The sequence below is a fragment of the Grus americana genome, chromosome 6 (genome assembly GCF_028858705.1).
Source record: "Grus americana isolate bGruAme1 chromosome 6, bGruAme1.mat, whole genome shotgun sequence".
NCBI lineage: Eukaryota > Metazoa > Chordata > Aves > Gruiformes > Gruidae > Grus > Grus americana.
Genome location: NC_072857.1, coordinates 6582791 through 6605872, shown reverse-complemented (window position 1 = coordinate 6605872; position 23082 = coordinate 6582791). Strand labels below are relative to the sequence as shown.

Below are 23082 nucleotides of genomic sequence, written 5' to 3'. Positions count from 1 at the left end.
GCTGGTTTCGTGACAAGTACTCAATTTGTTTAGAGTATGTGAATTCTTTATTCTGTTATTTCAGTTATGGATATTAAGCTGCCTTTTCATGATATTTGTTAAGACAAAAGAAGTGCTTTTGGGCGTTAATTACTGGAAAAACAGACACCCACAACTATTATTATTCTTATTATGTTGACTCATCGCAAGGACAAAAGTCTGTCCCACTTGACTCGCTGCTACTTAGGTCTGAGCTGCAAGACACTCGTGTTTGCACATTAGGAATGACCCTAATGTGTGAATTATCTCCAGGATGGGCATCCAAGTGCTTCTGGCTTCCCTGACTTCATGTAGCTCCCTCAAAGGGGTCATCCAGAAGTGTGTTACGATACCATGAGCCTGGAAACTGTAGCATCCCTACTGTCATCAGGGCTGTGCATGGCAGGGAATTTTGCCCTTGCTCTAACTCCGTGTTGGAGCACGTTAAAGCTGAAATCTAAGGGTTTACTGATGCGATTCGTATCACTATTAGTAGGTTTCAGAGATAACTGTGCAAAAAAACTGTACTGCTGTGTATAAACAGTGACAAAATTGAAAAGACTGCCAATCTCAAGCATTCACTGCAGGTTCAGAAAGGTAATATTTTTGTTCAGATCACTGTTCCTGAAAAGACTATTTTGCAGTTTTTATGGTTCATGGGAAATTTCCAAAACCTACAAATATTTTCCCAAACTAAAGATCAAGAATGTGAAGCCGCTCTGCATGTAATGCATGGTGGGAAACTTCTTCAGACTTGTCTGTCTTAATGTTAAGTTTACTCACTCTATCTTGATAGGTTTTATTAGGCAGGTAATAAATCCACCCAAAATTTCTAAGATTAGAGACTCAGTATAAGTACATAGTAAAGCTGATTTGCTGACAGTGGTTTTTGAAACTGTAGTGGAAGTGTAAAAGTACTTAAGGACACTGCAAACTCATATCCAGAGAGCAAAGAACAAGTAAAATAATGATAAAATCCCTCACAAGGAATTGCTTTTCTAATTTTGGCTAAGCCAGTTGTGCATTTGTCAGCATGGGTTAACCTGGTTGAGAGAGGTGGGGTTCTTCAGCCTGGAGAAGAGAAGGCTCCAGGGAGACCTTACAGCACCTTCCAGTACCTGAAGGGGCTACAGGAAAGCTGGAGAGGGACTGGTGACAAGGGCACGGAGTGACAGGACAAGGGGAACGGCTTTAAACTGAGGGAAGGTAGACTTAGATTAGATATTAGGAGGAAATTCTTCCCTGTGAGGGTGGGGAGGCACTGGCACAGGTTGCCCAGAGAAGCTGGGGCTGCCCCTGGCTCCCTGGCAGTGTTCAAGGCCAGGTTGGATGGGGCTTTGGGCAACCTGGGCTAGTGGAGGGTGTCCCTGCCCATGGCAGGGGGTGGGACTGGGTGGGCTTTAAGGTCCCTTCCAACCCAAACCATTCTGTGATTCTATGAGATGCGTATACATATATATATGTGTATATGTATATATATAATTAGTGACACTGCAAATGAGACAGAATGAACTACGTGATAGATTAACTCTTTTTGGAACATAAAATGGATACCGTTGTACTTTTTATATATTTTATTTATGAAAAAATTGTTGGGTAGTGCAACATCTTCACGCTGGGAATTTATTTTCCACTTTGTCATTTGTCTGTGTGTAAATAGGTTAGGAACACACATCTATGGGTACACTCCTAGCCTTTCAGTGCGTGCCGAGCACGTCAGCTGATCCACCGATCCGGTCAATGCCTAACTGAAAATGATATAAAATCATACCACAAAAAGGTCTGAAATGCCTTTGGCATTTGAACTCTGAGATGTATTGGACTGAGAGCTGCCTCCAGCTGACGGGAGCACTAGTTTTCTCTGTTTAATTTGTGGGGGAAGGTTTGTGGAGGTCAGCTGAGACTCACTTCTGCTGTGTGCCCTGCAGTCCTTTGCTGCAGGGGAGTGGAGAAATCTGGATCCTCTGGCAAAGGAGAGAGGAGCTGCTTCATATGACAACAACGATGAGACATACAGCTCTAAGAGCAACTGTTTGCTATGAAATGCTTGTGAATAACCTATTTCTTTCTATGGATTATGATACCTGTGCCATGTTGATTGTAAGCCAGAAAAAAGAAACAATACTAAAAATTTTTTACTTGTTAAGAGAGGCCAATATGTAAGCAAATAGCATCTGCCTTCTACTTAATCACATTTCTCTTCATTCATCACAGACACAAGTCCTTTCTTTAAGTTTTTTATAACACTAGGCTAAATAAAACAGACTATATACTGGTCATTGAAGTGGAATGGAGGCTGAGATTGGACAGCACAAAAATATTTTCATCATACCAGAAAGCTTTTTTTGCAAAAGATTATACCAAGATGGGCAACAAAACCTTGTAAATGTTTTGAAAGTGGAAAGAAACATGCTGTGGGTCGGTAGCATTTGGAGCGTTTAGGGGAATGCTTTGCTAGACTGCAATTGTGATCACCTCTTTTTCCTTTGATCTGTCTGGAGATGTGGCAGTATGTTTGAAGCTGGAAACAGCACTTTTCTAATGTTCTCCAGCCTCAAAAACAAGATACCAAACATAAGGATTTTTTCCTCCTTTCTTCCCTCCAGCTCGTTCCTGCCAGAACAGACTATTCAATTGTGTACTTTGCAGCCAGGCATAACTGTGCGTCGTGATTCTCTCTGCTGAAGGAGGGGAGAGCTGTGGTATGGGGATCGAGAGGGCTTTTGTTGCTGGAAGGAATTTTTTACTAGCTTTTTTTCTCTGTGTGTGAGAGACATAAAGTGCTCTGGAAATGTACAGATTCTTCCTGCCAAGAATGGTTGTTTTCACAGCTCCCCTTTTGCCAATTTCAAACTGGTTAAGAAATAATAAAAATAATAATAAAAAAAAAAGTTTTCACATACATATCCTAATCTCCCTGGGTGAGGGATATCGTTGAGCAATAGAGTCTGTGTAAGTGCCAAAATAACCTATTTCCCCAGAAGAATAGAAGAATCAAATATGAATACCTATGCTAAGGTGAAGAGGGATTTTTCAGTGACAAGAACAAGACAAGAACAAAGGCAAGGCTGAACCGTTATTAACCAACTGTCTTAATTAAGCTATAATTATGATGTTCTAATATTTTTAAGGATCTCAGTCAGATGCTCTGGCTTTGGCTTTAATTTTTTCCCCAAAAAAATCTTTAATGCAAAATAATTAATTCAGCTCCAAATACAAGTGTTACTCATTCTAAATGCATGAAATACGTAGAGAGGATTCTAGCAAAATGCTTCTTCCCCGTGAGGGTGGTGAGGCCCTGGCACAGGTTGCCCAGAGAAGCTGGGGCTGCCCCTGGCTCCCTGGCAGTGTTCAAGGCCAGGTTGGATGGGGCTTTGGGCAACCTGGGCTAGTGGAGGGTGTCCCTGCCCATGGCAGGGGGGTTGGCACTAGATGGGCTGTGAGGTCCCTTCCAACCCAAACCATTCCATGGTTCTATGATCCTACTCCCAACATTGACTTGACATAATGTTATTCTAATTAACAGGTTGGTTTTAGTCATAACATTGTGCTATACATGCTCTCAGACAAATATAGGAGATCACGGCATAAATCCAGACGAAATATTCTGTTGAACATGCACAAAATGGACAAAAACTGTTATGAGTCAGAGAACACTGGAAAGCAAAGGGAAGTTTGTAACTTACTTTTTTGACACCTTCTTCCAGTGTAGCCCTCAGTACAGGAACACACATTGGTTCGGACACAGTGACCACCGTTCTTACAAGGGGGAATGCAAACAGCTAGTGAAAGGAAAGCAAAAGTTTGGTGCACTAAAATCACTCAGAAGATCAACACTGCTTAAATACAGTCTCCTTACCGAGGTGCCTGTGTTGGCAGAGCAGTCTGCAGAGGCTTTTTCTTTAGCTGGGGTAGAGAAGGTGTCTCTCCAAAGGGTGATTCAGGCAGATGCCTAGCTTGAGATCCTGATTCTGTCTTGGTTGTGGAAAGAATATGGGACATGACTCCTCGCACCTAAGGGTCTCTTAGACACCTGCAGGTAAGTGCTTGGAATGTCCCTGAGAATCTCTTAGGTTTTAGCTCTCTAGCTAAAGGGCTTCTTCAAGGGCTTCTGCCCTTGAAATACAGATCAGTGTTTGATATTTGCTAACTTTGTTTTGGCATTAGTACTTCCCCCCTTTCTCAGTGAAGCAGGAGGAAGGTCTTGGCTTCAGCATCCACCCACTCTCTCCCCATATCACTTCCATATCCCACAAATATGGATATTTATTTTCAAGTTTTAGTTCTGTCTAAACCATAACACTTAAGGATAAAAATTCCAGATCTCCTAGGTGTTGAAAAGCACCTTCCATGTTGAACGTCAAGAGAAAGATCATCAAATTACAGCCTGTATCATTTTCACTCTCTCCTTCATGCCCAGCATCACAAAAACAAACAGCTTCCAGCAAGCTCCATTTGCAATTAGATTTTTGTGCATGAATCATTCACTTGCAAAAATATGCATTGGGATTGCATTCATCTAGGAACTCCAAGGAAACAAAAGAGAGAGAGAGCAAGAGAAAAGAACTTTTACTATTGAATTTAGTTCGGATTTGGTAATAAGAGTGTGTTTATATTCCCAGATTCAGGAGGGTTTATTAGGGCCATGCTCAAAAAATTGAAAAGCACGTGGTATGAGCACACGGGTCTTCCAGCTATTTGAGCCCTAAACATAATTTCGCCTCTCCTGCCTATTCTGCCTGGGCTAACGGGTAGTTAAAGTATTCCCTAATTTGGCTTCTGCAGCACAAAGTGAGCAGGAAGCCCCAAATACTGTTGGCCTCAGTTTAGAGCTCTCCCCTTTAGGGCAGGGATTCAAAATCAGGTCCTGCTCCATGTCAGGCAGAGCAATATTTGAGCAGATCTTTGGGCAGGGATCGAAAGAAATCTTGCCCTATACAATTTTCCCATCCACTACACTCTAGGATGGTCAGGTAGGTGATATTGTGAGCCCCATTTGAAGATAAATTATCATCTGGCTCTGAAACACAGCATAGCACACACTACAGAATATGCAAAATGAACCAAGTAGAGCCAGGCCCTAGCATTTAATGGAACACTTGCTAATTAGTGATATCACTGGCTTCAGGTAGTTTAAGATTAATCGTTTGGTTATCATTAATGCCATCATAAATAAGTGCTTACTCTTTCACAATACCATTAAGAACAATGTGATGCGGATTTATGACAGACTATAACTTCAAAGGAGCGCACAGGGAGTTATGACAAGGAAAATCTCTGGATATACTTCATGTGGGGGCAGGCAATAATATAGGCTGCTGTTTATATTTTAAGCCTGGATCCTTTATCAAGATGATAAACAGAACTTTCTTACCTCTCTGGCACTGTGGCCCGTAGAAACCATAAGGACACGTACACATATTTGGCCGCACACAGATTCCTCCATTCAAGCACACAGGATTGCACACAGCTGCATGTGAATATAAGGTAATTCTATGAACCTTGTATAATTTTGAATTTTTTAGAGTAGGTACACTTTTGCCGCTGCACATGGTATTAGAATAAACATTTCTAGTACTATTGTGATACATTTCACACAATCCTTGCAGGTCAGTTGTGCTGTGGCATTTATTCATTGTTGACACATTGGTGTTTTAGCATAACTTGGGGGATGAAATAAAATATAATTTAATAGTTGATTTCTGATGTCTTCCTTTGATTTGCACAGTTCATTTGCTTCCACTCTAGTATCCTCACCAAACACGATCCCAAGGTAGTAAAATGTAGTGACACTGCAGGCAGCCCGGATAACCTGGAGATGGGACGTTAACCGTTTGCTGCTTTCTCTGAGTTCAGCAGAGCTTCGCGGCATTTCCAAGAACAGGTATGCACTGCAAACCCTCCACTTGTTCTGCCTCATTTACACGCCAGTTCCCACAACATATTGGCTCATGCATCACCAACAAAGCCCCTGGCTGAGCTTCCTTCGCTTCTTTATTTATCTCTTATTACTGTAGATGATATAACAGGCATTAGGAATTAAAACCTGCCTTGCATATTTCTATGCGGCAAGTACCTGAATGTTGGGGGAAAAAAGTATTTGAATTGCAAATCAGTTTAGTTGGGAAGTCACTGTGTGAAGAATAAGGAATCTGATAAAGTTTTTGTTGTAAAGCAGAGTGGCACTTTAAACCAGTCTTTTTCCTTCTCTTCCCTTTGTCTTTCAGTATCTTATGAAATAGCCCACGGAATAAATTAAACGCGTTGAAGCTTAAATAAATTCAGGGTCGCTAAAATGTTTCAGATGAACTAAAGGAGAATAAAATGTCAATTTGGAAGGAGAAAAAAAGTGAAATTGTAGTCTAGATGAGAGGCTTTTCTGACTAAGCAGCAATCTCTTATGAAGTCAAAATGGACTTCATCCATTGCTAATGGTGAATTTGGATTACTTGCCTCATTGTCCTAGCTAGTTCACAGATGTCCACACTCTGTCAGTGTTTATATTTCCATTGGTAAAGTCCCCTAAGTTCCTTTTTTTTGGTTTTGTTTCTATACCTGTGTTCATCCCGAGATTCCTACCACATCACTTGAGGCAGGAAACCCCAACGGTCTCCACGAAATACTCTGTCTAGCCCACACAGAGCAGAGAGAAGCGAGCCTGATGTTCTTTCACCTAAGGTATTGTCAGACAAACAAATCCTGCTGCAGTTATTCTGGGCTGGAAATTACAGTTTCTGCTGCTGTTGCTTGTCCTTCTCTTGGAATAATCCTATTTAAAGCCACCCCAAAATAAATTTGCAGAACTGAAGGAGAGCAATCTCTGTCAGGAAAAAGAGGAGATTGCAGGAACCAGAATAGCTAGTGGCAACCCCAGTCATTTACCGTGGATCTTAGCTAGGTTAATTTATGTGTCTTCAAAAGGTCTGTCATTTCAACACTTACAGGAAGAGCAATCTCAGGGAGATGGAGGTTAAAATGACATCTCTCACCTTCCAGGAAAGGTAATGTAGGCTGAAGGTGTCTCAGTCATTTAATATTCACTATGGCAGAGGCAGACTGCCGCTGTAGCCTTGAGGTTTGGCACTGATTAAGGTACTCCTCCTGCTTGCTCCTTTTAATATTTCACTATTTTGCATGCCTTGTCCCAGGTGAGTGCTGTAGTTACTGTGCCTTTGGAGGAAAAAGAGGTACTCCAGCTTTTAGCACTTAGGCCCTGAGAGGAGGGTCTGACCTGTATCTATTCAAAACAGGTTCAAGACTATGAGTCCTGCCAAGAAATAGGCACCTAGTTCCAGTCCTCACCTTGCCATTTTGCACTGGTGGGTGGAGGTGGCTTTTCCCTGAGCGTGCACACTTCTGTGGATGCCTTTGTAGGTACTCTGCAGGTATGGAACGCAGGAGGAGCAGCGTGAATTCTGGCAGCAGCAGGATGTTTAACATGAGGGGGTGAACGATTATGTTCTCCTTGCGAATTGGCTTTTTGTTTTGTTCACAACCATGAGCAGTGCAGACGGTTGCATTGCCCTCATCTCTGCCACAGCGGGTGTGGGGCAGGACTCATTCTTTGAGCTCTCCGTGAACAAGACCAACAAAGAGTGAGGTTATGTCCACGGCAGCTGAGGCTGCAAATCAAGATGTCTCCAAAGTCCCAGTGAGAATCATTCTCATTTGCAGAAGCTGCCCAGTAAGGTTGTAACTTCTGAAATGGTGAATAGCTATATCTTTGGTTTTGTGCATGCTAAGAATAAATTCCAGAAACACACAAGCTTAAAAAGCTGCAAAAAAGGTTTTGTTTGTGGGTTTCCTCTATGTGACCCTGAGGTTCAGGTAAACATCTAACTTATGAATACTTACATAAACTCAAACCCTTCCGAGGTTTTGCCCTTTACTAGGTCTCCTGTTCTTATGCTTTAATTCTTTAAGTAACTCCCAGTCTGACAGCTGAATTGCGGGAATCACATGGATTTCAGGCAGCAAAAGAGGAGAGATCAGTCATCTCTAACCACTTACCTGTTTCGCAAGAAGGGCTGCTCCATCCGCGTCTGCATTTGCACTCATCTGGTGACACACAGACCCCACCGTTATGGCAGTGTCTGTTACACACCACTGGAAAATACACAAAGGATCAAAATCTCTTATCAGTAACACTCATGCAGGTCCTAAAGCTGCTCTATTACAGCAAATAACTAACGGTATTAGTCCAAGAGGTAAACCGAGGGATGAATCCATCCCTTTCCCTGATTTTCTTTCTCTTCTCTGCCCATTCTTTCCATCAGAAGTCTTGCACCTAAATTCTTTGCTTTTCAAGTACTCCAGCTACCCTGGTTCAGAGATAAAATTCTATTCCTGTCAAGGGCAACCTGATATTTAAATAAGCAGGACTGCAATAATGAAACTGCATATGTTTCGCCATTCAGCTAATATAGAAGGGTTTGAAGGCTGATATTCTTCCCAGATGTTCAATACATTGCACCTCTTTTGTAACTTGTATTGCACAATAACATGAGTCCTAATAGGTATGGTTGTCTTTTCATGTTCTCAAAATGAATATTACTGCGTTCACTCACACAACCTTGAATTTTATAAACGTTACTATAAATAACATGGAAGTTTTTGCTTGTTTGTTTGTTTTTCCAGAAGCACTTTTATGCAGAAAATGTTGATATAGATGTGCATATTTTTACATAATACAACTACACTGCTGGTAAATATATGCTCTGGAATAGTTATTGTATATTACTTTGATATATTATACTTTGATTTCCTTGCTGTATTCAATCATCATTTTAAGGGGAAATATAGAAAAATAAAAAAAAGCTTTTTGTGTCTCATAATTTTCTGCAAATTCAAACATGTAATGAAGAGAAAATCCTGAATGAATTCATACATACTTGTTTCACATCGAGGGCCAACAAATCCATAAACACAAGAACAAGTGTTTTGAGAAACACAGGTTCCTCCATGCTCACATGGTGGATCACACTGTACTGCAAAATAAAACATGAGGAAAAAACCACAGTTCAAATATTACATTCTGTGTGGTCATGAGCACGACACTTGTTACCCCTACTCACATACCATTTTATTAATACAACAAGTAGTTTGGCTACTGAGGAACACACTGCAGGATAAAAGTATGACATTAGTAGTACAGCACTAACTAGTGAGCAGCTATATAATGTCTGCAAGGGAATGATTCTAACATAATCATGTTGTTTAACTTTCGAGCATGCACATTTTTAAGTATGTATTTTTGAAGTCTAAGGATGGATCAAATACAAATGCAGTTCATAATACCGATGACTTTGCCCATCCCTCTCTACAAATTTGCCTTGCAGATGTTCAGTAAACCTTAACAAGTGTCAGAAGTTACACAGAAGCAGAGATGAAGGGTTTCTTCTGTACAGAAAAGAGCTGTATGGGAATTTGTCAGCAAAATGACAAACATTTAAGCAACAATATAATGTTTAATAAGTAGTGAGGTCTGCAGACAAAGCAGCAAGTTAGATAATGATTTCTTGTCATACTGCAATACGCAATGCCATTCTGTGGAAGAAGGAAGATGAGCAGGTGTAGTGCACAAAGCTGGAAAGTACTGCAGCTCCTGAAACAGGCTATTTGCTGAAGGCATTTGTTTGATTTTAAACGTTGATCATTACAAGCCTAATGGCTATATTGTGCAGGGAGCCTGGAAGGTTTAGCCTCTTAAACCTAACATCTGAGGTAGATATCTGACATCTGATGTCATCACCACTACTATTTGTAGCCCTCTAATAGGAGGTAGCTTTGTATGCCAAACACAGGAGAGGAGAAGACCACTGAAGGTAGAAGATGACCACTGAAGGTAGAAGATGACCACTGACACTTACTCTAAGAAGTGCTATGTGCAGGAACAGAGCAAGGCATGTGTGTCAGCTGGCTCTCACTTATGCCTTTGGAAAAAAAAAAAACCACCTCACATAACAGAATGAAGAATATCTTTCCTTGTGCTTGAGAAGTGAACGCAGAGAAAAATGTTCTACTTTGGCACACTTTACTGGCAGAGATTTGTCTTTTATAATGGATATGAAGCTAAGCAAGGTTATTCCAAGGAAAATGCAAAATGAAGCTAAAGAGATCTGAAACAAAGCATCTTTCATTTTAAGTATTGTTACAAGGGGAAAAAATGAATGTACCACGTTTTGTTCTTAAAAATGGGAAACGGACTGTGCAATTGGAAAGCTAAATGAAGGACAAATACTTGTGGCACCAAACAATTGAAACAAAGCTCATGCATTGAAGGCCTCCTCACCTCTTGTGATATCACCAACCCTTCAGATAAAGCCATTGCATATCATCTTTGCCATCCAAAAAAGTTATGAAAGGCACCACACATTTTCTAATTGGAGTTAAAAAGACAAACTCCAAGAAGGTACCTTTAAATAAACCATTTTGACACAAATAACATTAAAGAAACACATTGGTATTAGATTTGCTCTTCAAGTACTTCTGTATTTACATTTCCTGTAACCATGCAGTTTTAACTGTGAAATTTTCAATGCTGCATTAAAATAACTTTAGGATTTGACATGCCTGAGAACAGAGAACTCACTAGATACAGTTTAGATCCATACTATACATGCTGAGAATGTCATTAAGGTAAATTTAGTCTTGATTTGACGGGCTATAAGGTTTAGACATTTGCAATTCAGCATGTGTTTAGCTGAAATTTGAAGCGTACATCTGGGAGAAAAAGAAGAATTAAAAAAAATCGACATTGTCTGGACAACTAAATAGATTTGATTTAGACCCATTTAAGCAGTTAGTGTTAAACTTTCCCAAAGTTCGTCTAATTCCGCCACCGGCAGCAGCTGTTGGAGCAGGTCAGGGGCTCAGGCAGCTCGGGGTCTCATGCTATTAGGGCGAACAGCAGGTAGCAGTCCGTGATGAAATGGAAAGTGAAAGAAAAGGAAAGAAATTGAAGCCGTTTTCAAAGGAATTTATTATTCCTTTAAAATTGCAGTACTATGTAAGCCACTACTCGTGTTCGGGGGCTTGTGCTAGATCTCACTGGAGTCAATGACAGGCGTTAGGGCTTTGAAAGGAGGGTGCCGACCCGCCCGTCGCATCTGAAACATCTGCGTTCAGGGGGTGGGTAAGCACAGGACCAGCTTACAAAGGAGTTCCTCTGCAGTCAGAGATTAACAGGAGGTAGAACTGGTTAATAATGTCTGCATGGAGACAGGGAAACACGAAACCTGGGGAAAATGTACCGCTCTTTTTGAAGTACGTGAAACGCGACTGCCTTTCCTGTAGGACGACGGTTGCGTAAAGCCTCCAGGTGCCTAAGCGCTATGCCAGGCACAGTGACAGTCAAACATACTCCGCTTTATTTCAGCGTTCTGTATGTGGCGCTTAAAGCGAATGTGTCCATTTCAATAGAGTACTTTCCATCTGGCCTTTACACATTTTGAGATGCATCTGAGCTGTCAGAAAAGAACACGGTCTTTTGGATATTAAAACATTTAGCTCTTATGGTGACATTTAATAGTAAAATGTTTAAAACTATTCTGTTACTGGTGAATAGCAAAAGATAAAAACTGAACACTAGCTGCAGTGTGAGAGCAAGAATAATAGCCACCTAAAAGACATTCCCCTCCATAATAGAAATATACTGTTTGTGTCAAATTCTTTTCCAAAACTTCTGTCTTTCATCTTCTGGAATGAATATTTTTTTCCATAAACATTTCCTGAGTTGTATGAAGGTGTTGCAGTGCTTTTATACTAAGCGGTTTTGGATGGTATGAAATAACAGTAAAGAAGAAAACATTGCTGTAAATGGTCAATCTTGCTGTCAAATGTATGTATGTTTATGTTTATAATTTAAAATCTGGAGGTGAAAATGGAGAAGTCCATTATTATTTTCTCTGAAAGGACTTTTTGGGAAATATCCCCAAACTACTTTTTTGCACTAAAATGAGATCATGCACTTTTTATAAGATTCTCTACGATAACTTTGGGGGTACTCAGGAATACCAGATGCTGTGTTGTTTCCTCTGTTTTTGATAGCCTAATCAGCAAATGGCTTCCAGGACAGAATTATTGCTTAACATCTCAACAGCGAGTAAACTCCCTGTGCCGTCCAGCATGTGAGGTCCCGAGCACGCGCCATTAAAGCAAGGCTCAGAGGTGCAAGAGCATTACCTGCAGTTCCATTTAAAAATTTGGAAATTCATTGGAAGGAGTGTAGTCTACCTTGTTTCATGCACTCATCATTCATTATTTATTTTCTTTCGAAGACGTATTAACCTAATTTCCTAAATGCACAGATGAAGTTTGAATATGTGTGGCACAAGGGAGGGAAAAAAAGGAAAGGAAAGTTATGTTGCAGGCTAGCCAGTGTATTGGATTTCCTTTTGAACAGATATGGATCGAAGCCTTTCTTTTGCATGTAAGATACACAGATAAAGGAAATAGAACATAGGGTTAAAGCATGCATTAGTGCAATTAAAATAGCTCATATGCATATTTGAATAGTCCAGCAGTCCAGATCCCAGTTATGAAATAAATACCGGTCATAGCAAATAGAAAATTAACTGAATAAATTGGGAATACAAACACAGACAACAGTTCTGGTTAGGTTGTTTTGTGAAATTGCAGCTGAGTGCTCATCTGCAGTCAAAAAAAACCAAATAAAATGTTAGGAATTGTTAAGAACTGAGCAGAGCACAAAATGCCAGACTTTATTATGGTCTGTCTCCATGGTGAGCTGCATTTTAAATATGGTGTTCAGGTCTGATCCCCCAGCTTAGAAAAAGATATAGTAAATGTGGAAAAGATGCAGAAAAAGGTGACAGGGATAACCAAAGTTATAGAACATTCGTATGAAGAACAAGTGAATAGATTAGGTCTTTGGGAAAGACCTTGGGGGGATAGGAGAGAAAAGTGCAAAATCAAAGGTGGCCTGGAAAGGTTGAACAGGGTACTGTTCACAGGAATCACCTTGGCTTTTGGAAGCACATCATCCATAACTTGCTGAGAGAGTATTCTGGACAGTACCCCTATATCGTTCCCATATACTGCCAGACATCTGCTGTTGGTAGCTATTGGAGATAGGGGAAGGACTTCTGGTCTGATATGGTGCAGTCATTTGGGTGTAAAAATGTCAGAACAGACGAATGTCAGCTACCTGACTTTTTCCATCTCGTTTAATCCAGCTGTTCATCCTGAGGTTGTAATATTTTCTAAACTATTCCATCTTTCCTGATATTTTGAAAATTACTTGGTTCGAATGGTGGTTTTGTAATGTCAAGGCGATGGTGTGTTTTTAGCTCTGAGCACAAAGTATGACTACTACCATTCTGGACTTCCCTTTCCTTTAGAAAATACTGTGCAAAGCCTATAAAATATCCCAGAGTTTTACTGACTTAACATTTTTAAGAAAATGTTTCTAAAGTTACATGACTTTATCTTCCATAGGAATTCTGAGGAACTTGACTACTAGAAAACTAGAAAGATACTAGACCTTAACCATCACCTAACCCAAAATAGTTTTAAATATTTGTCTGTATTCTACGGGAATGAGTCTTTGACTTTTTAGTCATACAGATTTAGTATCCAGACTTTCCCTATTGAATGAACTTGAGGATAGAGAAATAAAAACAAGAATGACCAGAAATTTGGCTTAAATTCTTATCTTTCTTCATTCTTCAGGTCTAGATCTCTCAGAAAGAAGCACAACAACAATGCCCAGAGCAGAATTTTTTGTTAACTTCAACCCTGTTACCGAATGGAAAGGACATGTTCCACCTTAGGGCACCCTAAGGAGCTCAAGAAGTACAGCTGCTCTCAGACAGTGCCATATGCACAGACCCTGGTGAATAAACCGAGCCCAGGGAGAAAAACAGCATTTATTTCCTTGTCCAGTGGATGCAACATCTTTGAAAGTTCAGGCCTGTGTTCCCATTGTAGAGTGTGGAACAAAGGCAGGACGACGAGTAATAGCTCTAAGGTGACGAACAACACTAACGAATATTTCAGAGCATTAGCCTCAAATGTTACAAAGTGCTGTGTTACATGTGCCACTTGTAATACACTAGACAAAATATCAGAAACACTCTGAAAACAATCCTGTTTGGACTAGTTATGCATTATTAAAGTACTAGGTTTTTATTCAGTTGGCATCCTGAGCTGAAACCTTTAAAGCTCTGTAAGTGTTATGACACTTCTGCAGTGCGCTTTGGCAGGTGATAGGTGCTGTCCCGTAAAGCTGCTAGGAGTATACCATAGTAATGCATTGGGTTTATGGTATATATCCTTGAAAAGGGCACTCAGAGTGGAAATTAGGTATTTAGTAACCTCCCTCATCACCAGAGGAACTCTTGGCTAAGTTTACTCCATAAATGCCAGCGAGTGTCTTCTGCAAGAGAACGTGCAGGAGAAACCAGTGGACTATGGTAAGGCCTTATCTCCCCTGCTTATTTTTTATTACTGTGTAGGTGATGCCGACTATCTCCCAAAGGCTATCTCCAAAAATTTGTGAAATGAAGTTTTTCAAGGCCTTGCCTGTTTAGCAAACTGGTCTTAACATTAGGCCACCAACAAATGGTGATACTGCCTTTGTGCAGGAAGGTGAAGGAGCTCTACAAGCTGAGAACCTGGCCAGCTATAGCAAGGGGCATGGGAGTGATGCAGAGAACCTTGAGGAACTACTTCATCTTACCTCATCTGCAGAGTAAGTACCTGCTGCCAGAAGTAAGAGAAATAAGAATCTGCAATGCTTATTGCGTCAAAGCAAGATGGGTAAAAGCAAGGTCCTACTTTTTACAGACAGATGACAAAGTTGTTGGTAGTGGAGTGATCTAAATGGAAATTGCTAAGAGCATCTGAACGTATCTCAGTTTAGCTGCCTGAATATAAGCCAAACACACTGACATCTAGCTACGTTCTTCCAAAAGAAGGCAGGAGGTTAGACCTGGTGATCCATCCCCAGAGGTCTCTTCCAGCCTGGACTCTTGTGAGCCTGTGATTCCTGAAGCAGGAAGCCAGAGAAGAGGGAGAGGACTTCCAACTAAATCACAACAGGGAGACTGAGGGGCTTGTCCAAAGGAATATTACAGATATAAAATGTGGCATGATTTATTTCAGAAGAGGAATTAATTTTTGGGATGCAGGTATTTTTTCCCTACCAGTCCTCCGAGCCTGATTTTGAACCTGCACAACTGGAAAAAAAAATAACTACATTCTCTCACAAGATAAATATCACTTGGCAAAGTATTATCTTAGAGTATTTTCAGACACTCTTATTAAACAAAGGCCACATCCCCTCAAGCTCCACAGGTATTAAAACTTGCTACCGATGGGCTGTTTCTTTTATCTCGGTGAATTCCGATATCAAATAGGATGGCGACAACTGTCAACAGGGTCTGAGTCTGTCGACATTTTTGCTCACTTGCCACGGATGTTGCATCGAAGCCCGATGCTTTCGCAAATGCTGGTCTCACTAAGCTTTGATCGCTTGTTCAGTTTCGCTGCCTCTTGTTCTTAGTGGGCGCTACTGTTTTAAGGGAAGTTGATACAATCGTGGCGGCATTGTAAGGCGCTGATAGCTGAGGTTACGACAGGCCTTAATCCGAGGAATTATCCTCATCTTTCAGCTCCGTCTGTCGTGGTGAATCGGATGCATCGGACATGGGAAGAGACATCAACGGCTGGAGGTACAATGGGTGCTCTTCACGCTCCTGGCCACGCTCCAGGAGGGTGCTCGCAGGTGCACCGAGGGGCTCGGGGTGAAGCGGAAGCAGGGAGCAGACAGGCTTGTTATTGAGTCAGGTGACACGGTCAGTGACACGAGACAAATAAAGGATGTTTGTGTATCGTGTCATCAAGCCCCAAGACAGAGAATGATGTTGGTAATAAAGTATTTCATCCTAAGGACTCTCCAGAGAGATTTTCAGTAATACCAGTAATTGAAGGAAACATCTCATCTTGCGAGACAGTAAAAGGCCGAGGTAGATTTATGTTTTAAGGACTATACTGATGGGCATGCTAAATATACTTATACACAAAGCACCCATATGCTCATATTCATAAATATTCATATGTACGTCGGCCTGGTCTTTGAGGGGAGGCTATTCTGCTGTCAAACTGGCTTTGGGCTTCCCGGTACGAGGAGCCACTTGTTCCTTTTCCAGCTCCAGGTATAAACAGAGGTCATGGACAGGGTCTTTCATGCCAGGTAACCTGAAGTCTTTTAGAAGGGGCATTTCAGAAATGTGCAAACAGGAGAAAATTATAGCACCCAAGATTGTAGTAACCTTTTCTTATGCATTTTGTAATATATCTCCAGGACTGCTCTGAGCTCAGAGGGCTGCAGTCTTGCTGGGGCTTTACACCCCCACGAAGCCTTGCTTACAGCGAGGAATCCCTGCGAGGTCCTCCGCGGTGCATCACGGCTGAGAACCCCCTACGCCGGTCTGCTCTGTGCTCAGAGCACGAGAAACCATATGCGAAAGAGAGGGAAATAGATGATGCAAATACTTTTGCTTTGTGTAGTGAAAGGCCAATTAAGATATCAACTTATCAGAGGGATTTCAACAAAAGGTGTTATTAGTGATAGCTAAGTCAGGGAATTAATTGTTTCAACAATGTGCATAATACTATTGTTTTATGAAGGTATTCTAAGCTGTCTAATAACTCAATATATTGTGAAAACCCTTCTGGTGCTACACATTTCAGATGACAAATTCAGTTTTGCATTTAAGATATTAGATAGATATTTAAAAGTAATTTTTAAGGTAGTAGAACAATTATTTTTTCCTAGAATATGTGTGGTATAGAGAAATGGAGTTAATTTTACTCTTTTCCACAGAAGTTTTATATGTTTTCAAATGTAATGACTTCAGTAGAATGCATCTGGCCTTAAGCAAGGGTAAGCAAGATTGCAATCTGTCCCTGGTTTCAATAGATTAGATATTATCAAATAAATATGTCATTTTTGTAAGCAGAAAGAGCTTTGTCAAAGTTATAGAATGTTTGTCTATTATTTTGAAATATAATTGTCTTTGAAAACCAGAATGATCCCCCAGCTAGAAAAATCTCCAAATTTATAATAAAAAAAAAAAATTACTTTAAAGAGTTACTAGATTTGAAGTTAGAAAACAATTTGAAAGAGGGATTTCCTCCTTACCTTCACATGTAATTCCATCACCGCTGTATCCAGCGGGACAAGGCCCACATTTAAATCCTCCATCTTCAGCCAGCTCGCACTGCACACCAGTAAAGCATGGCATATTGGCACAAATGACTTTCTGATGTGTCCCACCGCTGGTTTTTGGCAGTTCCACACGATCCATCGCCGTGTTGTACATCCTTCTGGCCACTGTGGTCTGTGTTGGAAGCCTTGCTTGGGGAGCAGACCCTGCTGGGACGCCACCACTCCGGAGAGCTGCATCAAGGGAAGAACCTATTAAATGGAAAGGGGAGGTGAGGCGCGTTGCCAAAGGAGATGCTCTCTGCTGCTCCATTGGGAAATCTTGGGATGGTTTAGTCTTCAAGGCTGTGACTCGACCGGGCCATTTCCTGGGAGAATAGCTGTACTTGGAACGAGTCTGCTGACCAGCACGTGGCCTTGCAAAGAATGAACTTGCATTTGTGTTGCGATGAGAAGGAACGGTGCGGGTGGTAGCTGGTTTGTATTGTTTAAAATGGAGAGGGGTATGGGTTGTCACACTGACGGTTGCAGCTCTGGGGTCTGGCTCCTCATGCAGAAGGAAAGTGCGTGTATCACTTCTTTTTTCAAGAAAAGATTGTTTCTCAGGTGTTATGGACTCCGTATCAGGTTTTTTTAATGATGTCTGAGTTTGGGAGGTCTTACTTTTCATTGTAAGGGATGGAGTGTTAATGACTGTAGTGTTTCTTTCAAAAAAATATGTAGTTTCTTGTCTTGAAATTTGGGTTTGGGAAAGAAGGGAATGTATGTTTCTTGATGTGTTTAAAACCCCTTCCTGGTGAGAGCCTCTAGCATCTTCAATATTTCTTCCAGCAAAATCCACATGGCTTTGAGAAAATCTTGAAACTAGGGCAGAAGGAAGATATATATTAGCTAGATTTGATGATAAGCAAACAGCAGAACATCAATTCTAGAAGTAAAAGAGTTAATCCATCATTTATGCTAAAGGCACGTTTATGCTGGCTGGCATAGAAATGACATGGTGGTGGCTGCTATGGGTAACACCAGCACTGGATGCACAGGGAACTGCAATACCGAAACTCACTGAGTGGCAGTTCATGAACTAGATGAAATATATTTATGCTGGCTTAACATTGAGCCTAAGGTAGTAAGTCTCAGTGAAGGTCAGGCATTATTCTTTGAGGTGCAGCACCAGGCTTACAGGGGTTAAATTGCGGCTGGGCAAAACCACTTGCCATCCTGATTTACAAATTTTGACTTATACAGGTCCATGAAGTTTTGGTACAGTGCCCCTTTCTGTGGTGCACCCTACAGTTCTTGACCACCTGAGCTAATATTTGTTTCTTATTAACTGTCTACATCGCAATAGTGTGCTGGGAGATGTTCTGCTAGATGGTACATAACGCAGAGGCTTTGCATTCAAGCTCTTGCAGTCTAGGAGTAAGATGAGACATTGCAGTTTGGGACAGATAGATATCGGAGATGGAGAAATAAACAATGGTACGATGGTCTTTGGCAAGATCATGTCCTAGAGAGACTCTAGTCCCATCACACCAGTGTATGACTATGTAATGCTTTTGTAGTCCTTATGGCAAAGGAAAGTTTTAGGGAAGCATTTAAAAGAGACAAATGGAAAAGCTTTGTTAATGCTGTGAGCAGCTCCCTCCAGACGTGAGGGGCAGCATGTAAGAGAGACTGCTGGTTTGTAACTGTCACCCACTTGTTACAAAGCCAGCCACCTTTTCAGTTGTGTAAGGAGGGATGATAGATGGGGAGAGGGTAGTCTGTGAAGGGCCTTGAAAGTGGAGACGAGTAGTTTGAATCAATACTTTCAGGAAGATTAATGGCCATCTGCTGACTCTAATGAATGGAAGAAGCTATTTTTAACCGGTTCTGGCATACTCACTCCATAGGAAACGGAATATATTGGATCCTGAACAAAAAACCTCACTTGGTTCTAGGGTTAACCCCATGCAGGATGTACCTCTTCCTTTTAAATATAAATATTAATCACTTGCCTAAAACTCCTATTGATGTAGAAATCAGCCATAGTTAGCGAGGAAAGAGATTAAGATGTTTGGCAAAGGTCAAAATGAAAGTTAGAGCATGGACTAGGTCAAAGCAATTCCTGGCATCCAAAGTTCCGTTTATATGGCTGATAAACAGTGTCATTTTACTGGTGGCTGAAGAGCTTTTATTGCCCTGAAGCATAATGGTTTGGAGTTTTGCAATGGTACTGGATCAAGCTATGGTCATCAGTAGGTAAATACATGGTATTTAGTAGAGGAGAAGGTAAATAGATGGATTTTACTGTCCAAAGTAAGGCTGATGAATGATGAGGAACACAGAATGGAAGAAAAGAGGTGGTGAGGCAGGGAGGACCATCAGCAAAAAGAGCATGAGAGGACAGGAGAAGTCAAAGGATTTTTAAAAATGAATGAGAGAAAGATGAAAGAAATATCCCCATAGAAAGTTATCAGTAATAGATGATCATTACTGCCTTTAGAAAATTTGATTCGGGGACCAGTAGCCAACATGAATGGCAGTGGAGGGCTGAATGACCTCTCTGACAAATTTCCAAAATGAGCCCTGATTATAGCTTTGAGCTCCTTCCACTGTGTCATAATTAAATGGGTTTTCCTCCTCACTAAATTTTAGTAACTAGTAAGGGATTCAGACTGACTACCTGAGAAAAGGAACTTCTTTATTCCTTTATCAGATGATATAGGTGATATACCCACCCTGTAAATAAGCTTCAGCCTTCCCTGTAAGCGGGAGCATACTGTTGGAACATACCTATGATAATGCATTTTTTACATCTCAGATAATACTAGCAATAAAGAATAGTGATACATTTAGGTTGGTTGTTCAATATGATATATAATAATCAAGGTCCCTGATCCACTCTGTAGAGGCCACTCAACTTCATAAGATGTTGGTGTCGTTCAAGTGTGGCAGCTAGAGTGTCCTCTCAGTTTTCATTGTTTCAGATTTTTACTTATAGTGATAATGTGCATTTTAGTTAGGATTAGAATACGACTTATTTTTTCTGGAATACCTGAAAATTTCTTTTTGCAGTATTCCAGATATCTAAATAAACTAAAACAAAGAAGTATACCAAAAGATTGCAGACTCAGTTGTCTGTAGTCAGCAGCTTTTTCAAATCCTGTATTACTTCAATTTATTTTCCTTGCAGTCGATCAATATCTTCAAATGTATAACCCATTATCAATGCAGAAGTGTGACTGCGTGAATCTGGTTTTCTCTGTGATGCCACTGTGTGATTACATATTGGACTGGATGAAAATAACAAAAAAATGACAAGGCAAAGTGCTCAAGGTTATATGACGGTACGAAAATACATTTTCACTACCTGTCACTATTTCTGCCTATACTAACAGGGAAATGTGCAGAACGATTGAGCTTATTTTTCACAGAGGTAGATAAGAGACCGAGGAACTGCTGCTTTGCTCCAGCTGTGCATGGCGGGAGCTCCATTCGAATCGATGGAGTTAGACCACTGTAAGCACAGCGTAATGCCGGGATGGATCAGGCCCTGAGAAGACAGATTCCTCCATTGTCCCCCTATTTGGGGAAGATTAGAACGAGGGTGACAGAGGCCAGATTTCAGGGAAAGAAGTTTAACAACCCTCATCCAACCCAACACCAGGACACTTTCTATCTATACAGTGCAGGAATTCCCCTACATGAGAACCGCCCTCCCAGCCTTCGGTTCGCCCAGTGTTTGAGGTATTTTGTGCTGCTTGCACTAAGCTCGTAAATCAGAATCAGCATAACCAGCCTCTGGGTCATGCTCGCCAATGCCACCATGGCTTTGTCAAGGCACAGCAAATTCTGATTTCTTCTCTCACCTGAATTGCACTTTACACTGAACTACTAGATATCTGTAGTTGAAGAGGATCATGTTCATCCTGGAGACAATAAAATGACTGTATAAGCTCGTGACAAAACAGCAGTTCACAAACAGAGCAGACGCTTGACAGTTTCTTAAACCCAGGGTGAGATATCAACACTGAAGCATAGAAGAGAAATCTAATATATTTTCTCTCTTCTGAGTTTCTGGCTTCCCCTCCCCCCCGCCCCCCATTCACAAGCTTTCAGAAACAGGCTGCATTCAGACTTGATTCAGAGAAAAGAGAAATCACATCCCCTTCTGGCCACAGCCATTTCTGTTCCCAGAGAAGCAGCACACATTTCATACTGTGCCTTGGACAGGGTGGACCAGGTCGGTTACCATACTCCTCTGTGCTGTTCACCCAAGTCTTTGCTGGTCTTAAACTTACACACATCCACACCTTTCTTCCCAAGCCATGTGCCTTGGAGACAGGCCCGTCCTGACCTACAACTAGCAGATGATGCCTCACACACTTGCTTAATCTCCTTGTAGACATAACCAGGTATTACCTTTTCATTGCCATGCTTCTCTTTGCATCTATTAGAGTTAGAAACCTACGTTTTGGGTTTGGTTTTTTTTTTTAAATGTAAATGTAACTTTTTCATGTAGTCACATGAGGGAGACACTATACGCATCGCCATGTAAGCTCAAGTGCTGCTCTCTCCTTCAATCTAATAAAATACCACAGATCAGTCTACTCGTCAGGTGGAGACTGGCTCCTTCTCCTTAGCAAGATCCATCCGGCTGTGGTCTCTTCTGCCTGTCAGTTCAGAGTATTATGGGCACCTTTAATTCTGATCAGGTTACAACTGTCTCAGAATTCTGTGAATATTTTAAGAATTCATCTCATTATTAACACAATTCAATAAATTTACAATTTGTGTAGTTTTAGAGCTATTAACATTTAGTAGTACATGCTGTGTAGCACATTTCTCATTCAGAAGAATGTCGACAGAGAAATGCTCTTCTGACATATTACACTATGTGGGTCATCATTTAAATTTTGAAATATCTACCAGCGCATAAATCTTATTTAAAATGTCAAGAGAGAATAGAAAAATTACACTGGTCTAAGAAGTCTTGTTACCAGAATATTAGGGATCATCCCATTTCTCTCTCTCCTTTTCCACATTAATATTTTTTCTGTATTTACTAGGTAAGAAAGGGGAAACAGAGCAGCTGTCAATAGGAAGCTCGAGGGAAATTCTGGTTTTCCATCAATTCTTAATCTGCCCTTTTATTTGATTAAGTTCTGGCATAACTTTCTTCTCCAGTCAGAGTGTGTTTAATTCCTAAATCTTCTCTTTAGCCATCCAAGCATACCCTAATGTCTTCCCTCTCCCAAATATTCAGAAACATAGCTTTGATTATCCCTTCCTTCCCTTAAGCATCCAGAATTTCCCCACACTCAGAAGCTGGTTGCACTCCCCAGTCACCGATGTCCCTTCTCTTACAATTACGAGCAGTAACTCCCAGAATAAATTCCTCAGCTCCTTTAAGCGAGGTACAGCTTTGACTTCTCAAGTTTTACAAAGGATGTACTTCCAGGTGTATTTTTGAAGAAAGAAAAGCATTTTAAAAACTCATTGAGATTGGGTTATTCATATAAACTTAGATAAGAGCTTAAATTTAGAGCTCATGATCCTTTACCTATTTTTTGTGTCAAAAATTGAAAAACCAAATGTGTTATAAACCAGTTTAGGAACACACAACACACTGGAAGTAGGCACGGGCAAAAGTTAATCCCCACTGTGAAAAATGTAGAGATAGAAGATATGAGTAATCACTTTTATATAAGAGGTGCCCAGATCCGGAATTCGCAAATCAGAAGATGCGGAGGTGCGTGCGAGCCAGCAGCCGTACATAGCAGACGGGACGAACCAGCCGGGCTGTGTAGTCTGTGCTGGGCTAGCAGAGCGGGACGGCTGGGGACCTAGCGTGCCTTACATCCAGACAGGTCAGCACCTGAGCAAAGCAG

The 23082-nt window shown here is 41.0% G+C and overlaps 1 protein-coding gene across 1 annotated transcript in view; it reads right to left on the bottom strand.

Moving 5' to 3' along the window:
• Nucleotides 1–23082, bottom strand: part of LOC129208032 (von Willebrand factor D and EGF domain-containing protein-like) — a 184253-nt gene that overhangs the window by 27970 nt on the left and 133201 nt on the right. The window contains exons 21-25 of the mRNA XM_054830120.1: nucleotides 17186–18073; nucleotides 8910–9005; nucleotides 8029–8124; nucleotides 5393–5488; nucleotides 3705–3800 (exon numbers count right to left, since the gene is read on the bottom strand). Coding sequence (XP_054686095.1) covers nucleotides 3705–3800; nucleotides 5393–5488; nucleotides 8029–8124; nucleotides 8910–9005; nucleotides 17186–18073 — 1272 coding nt within the window. The remainder of the gene's footprint in view (nucleotides 1–3704; nucleotides 3801–5392; nucleotides 5489–8028; nucleotides 8125–8909; nucleotides 9006–17185; nucleotides 18074–23082) is intronic.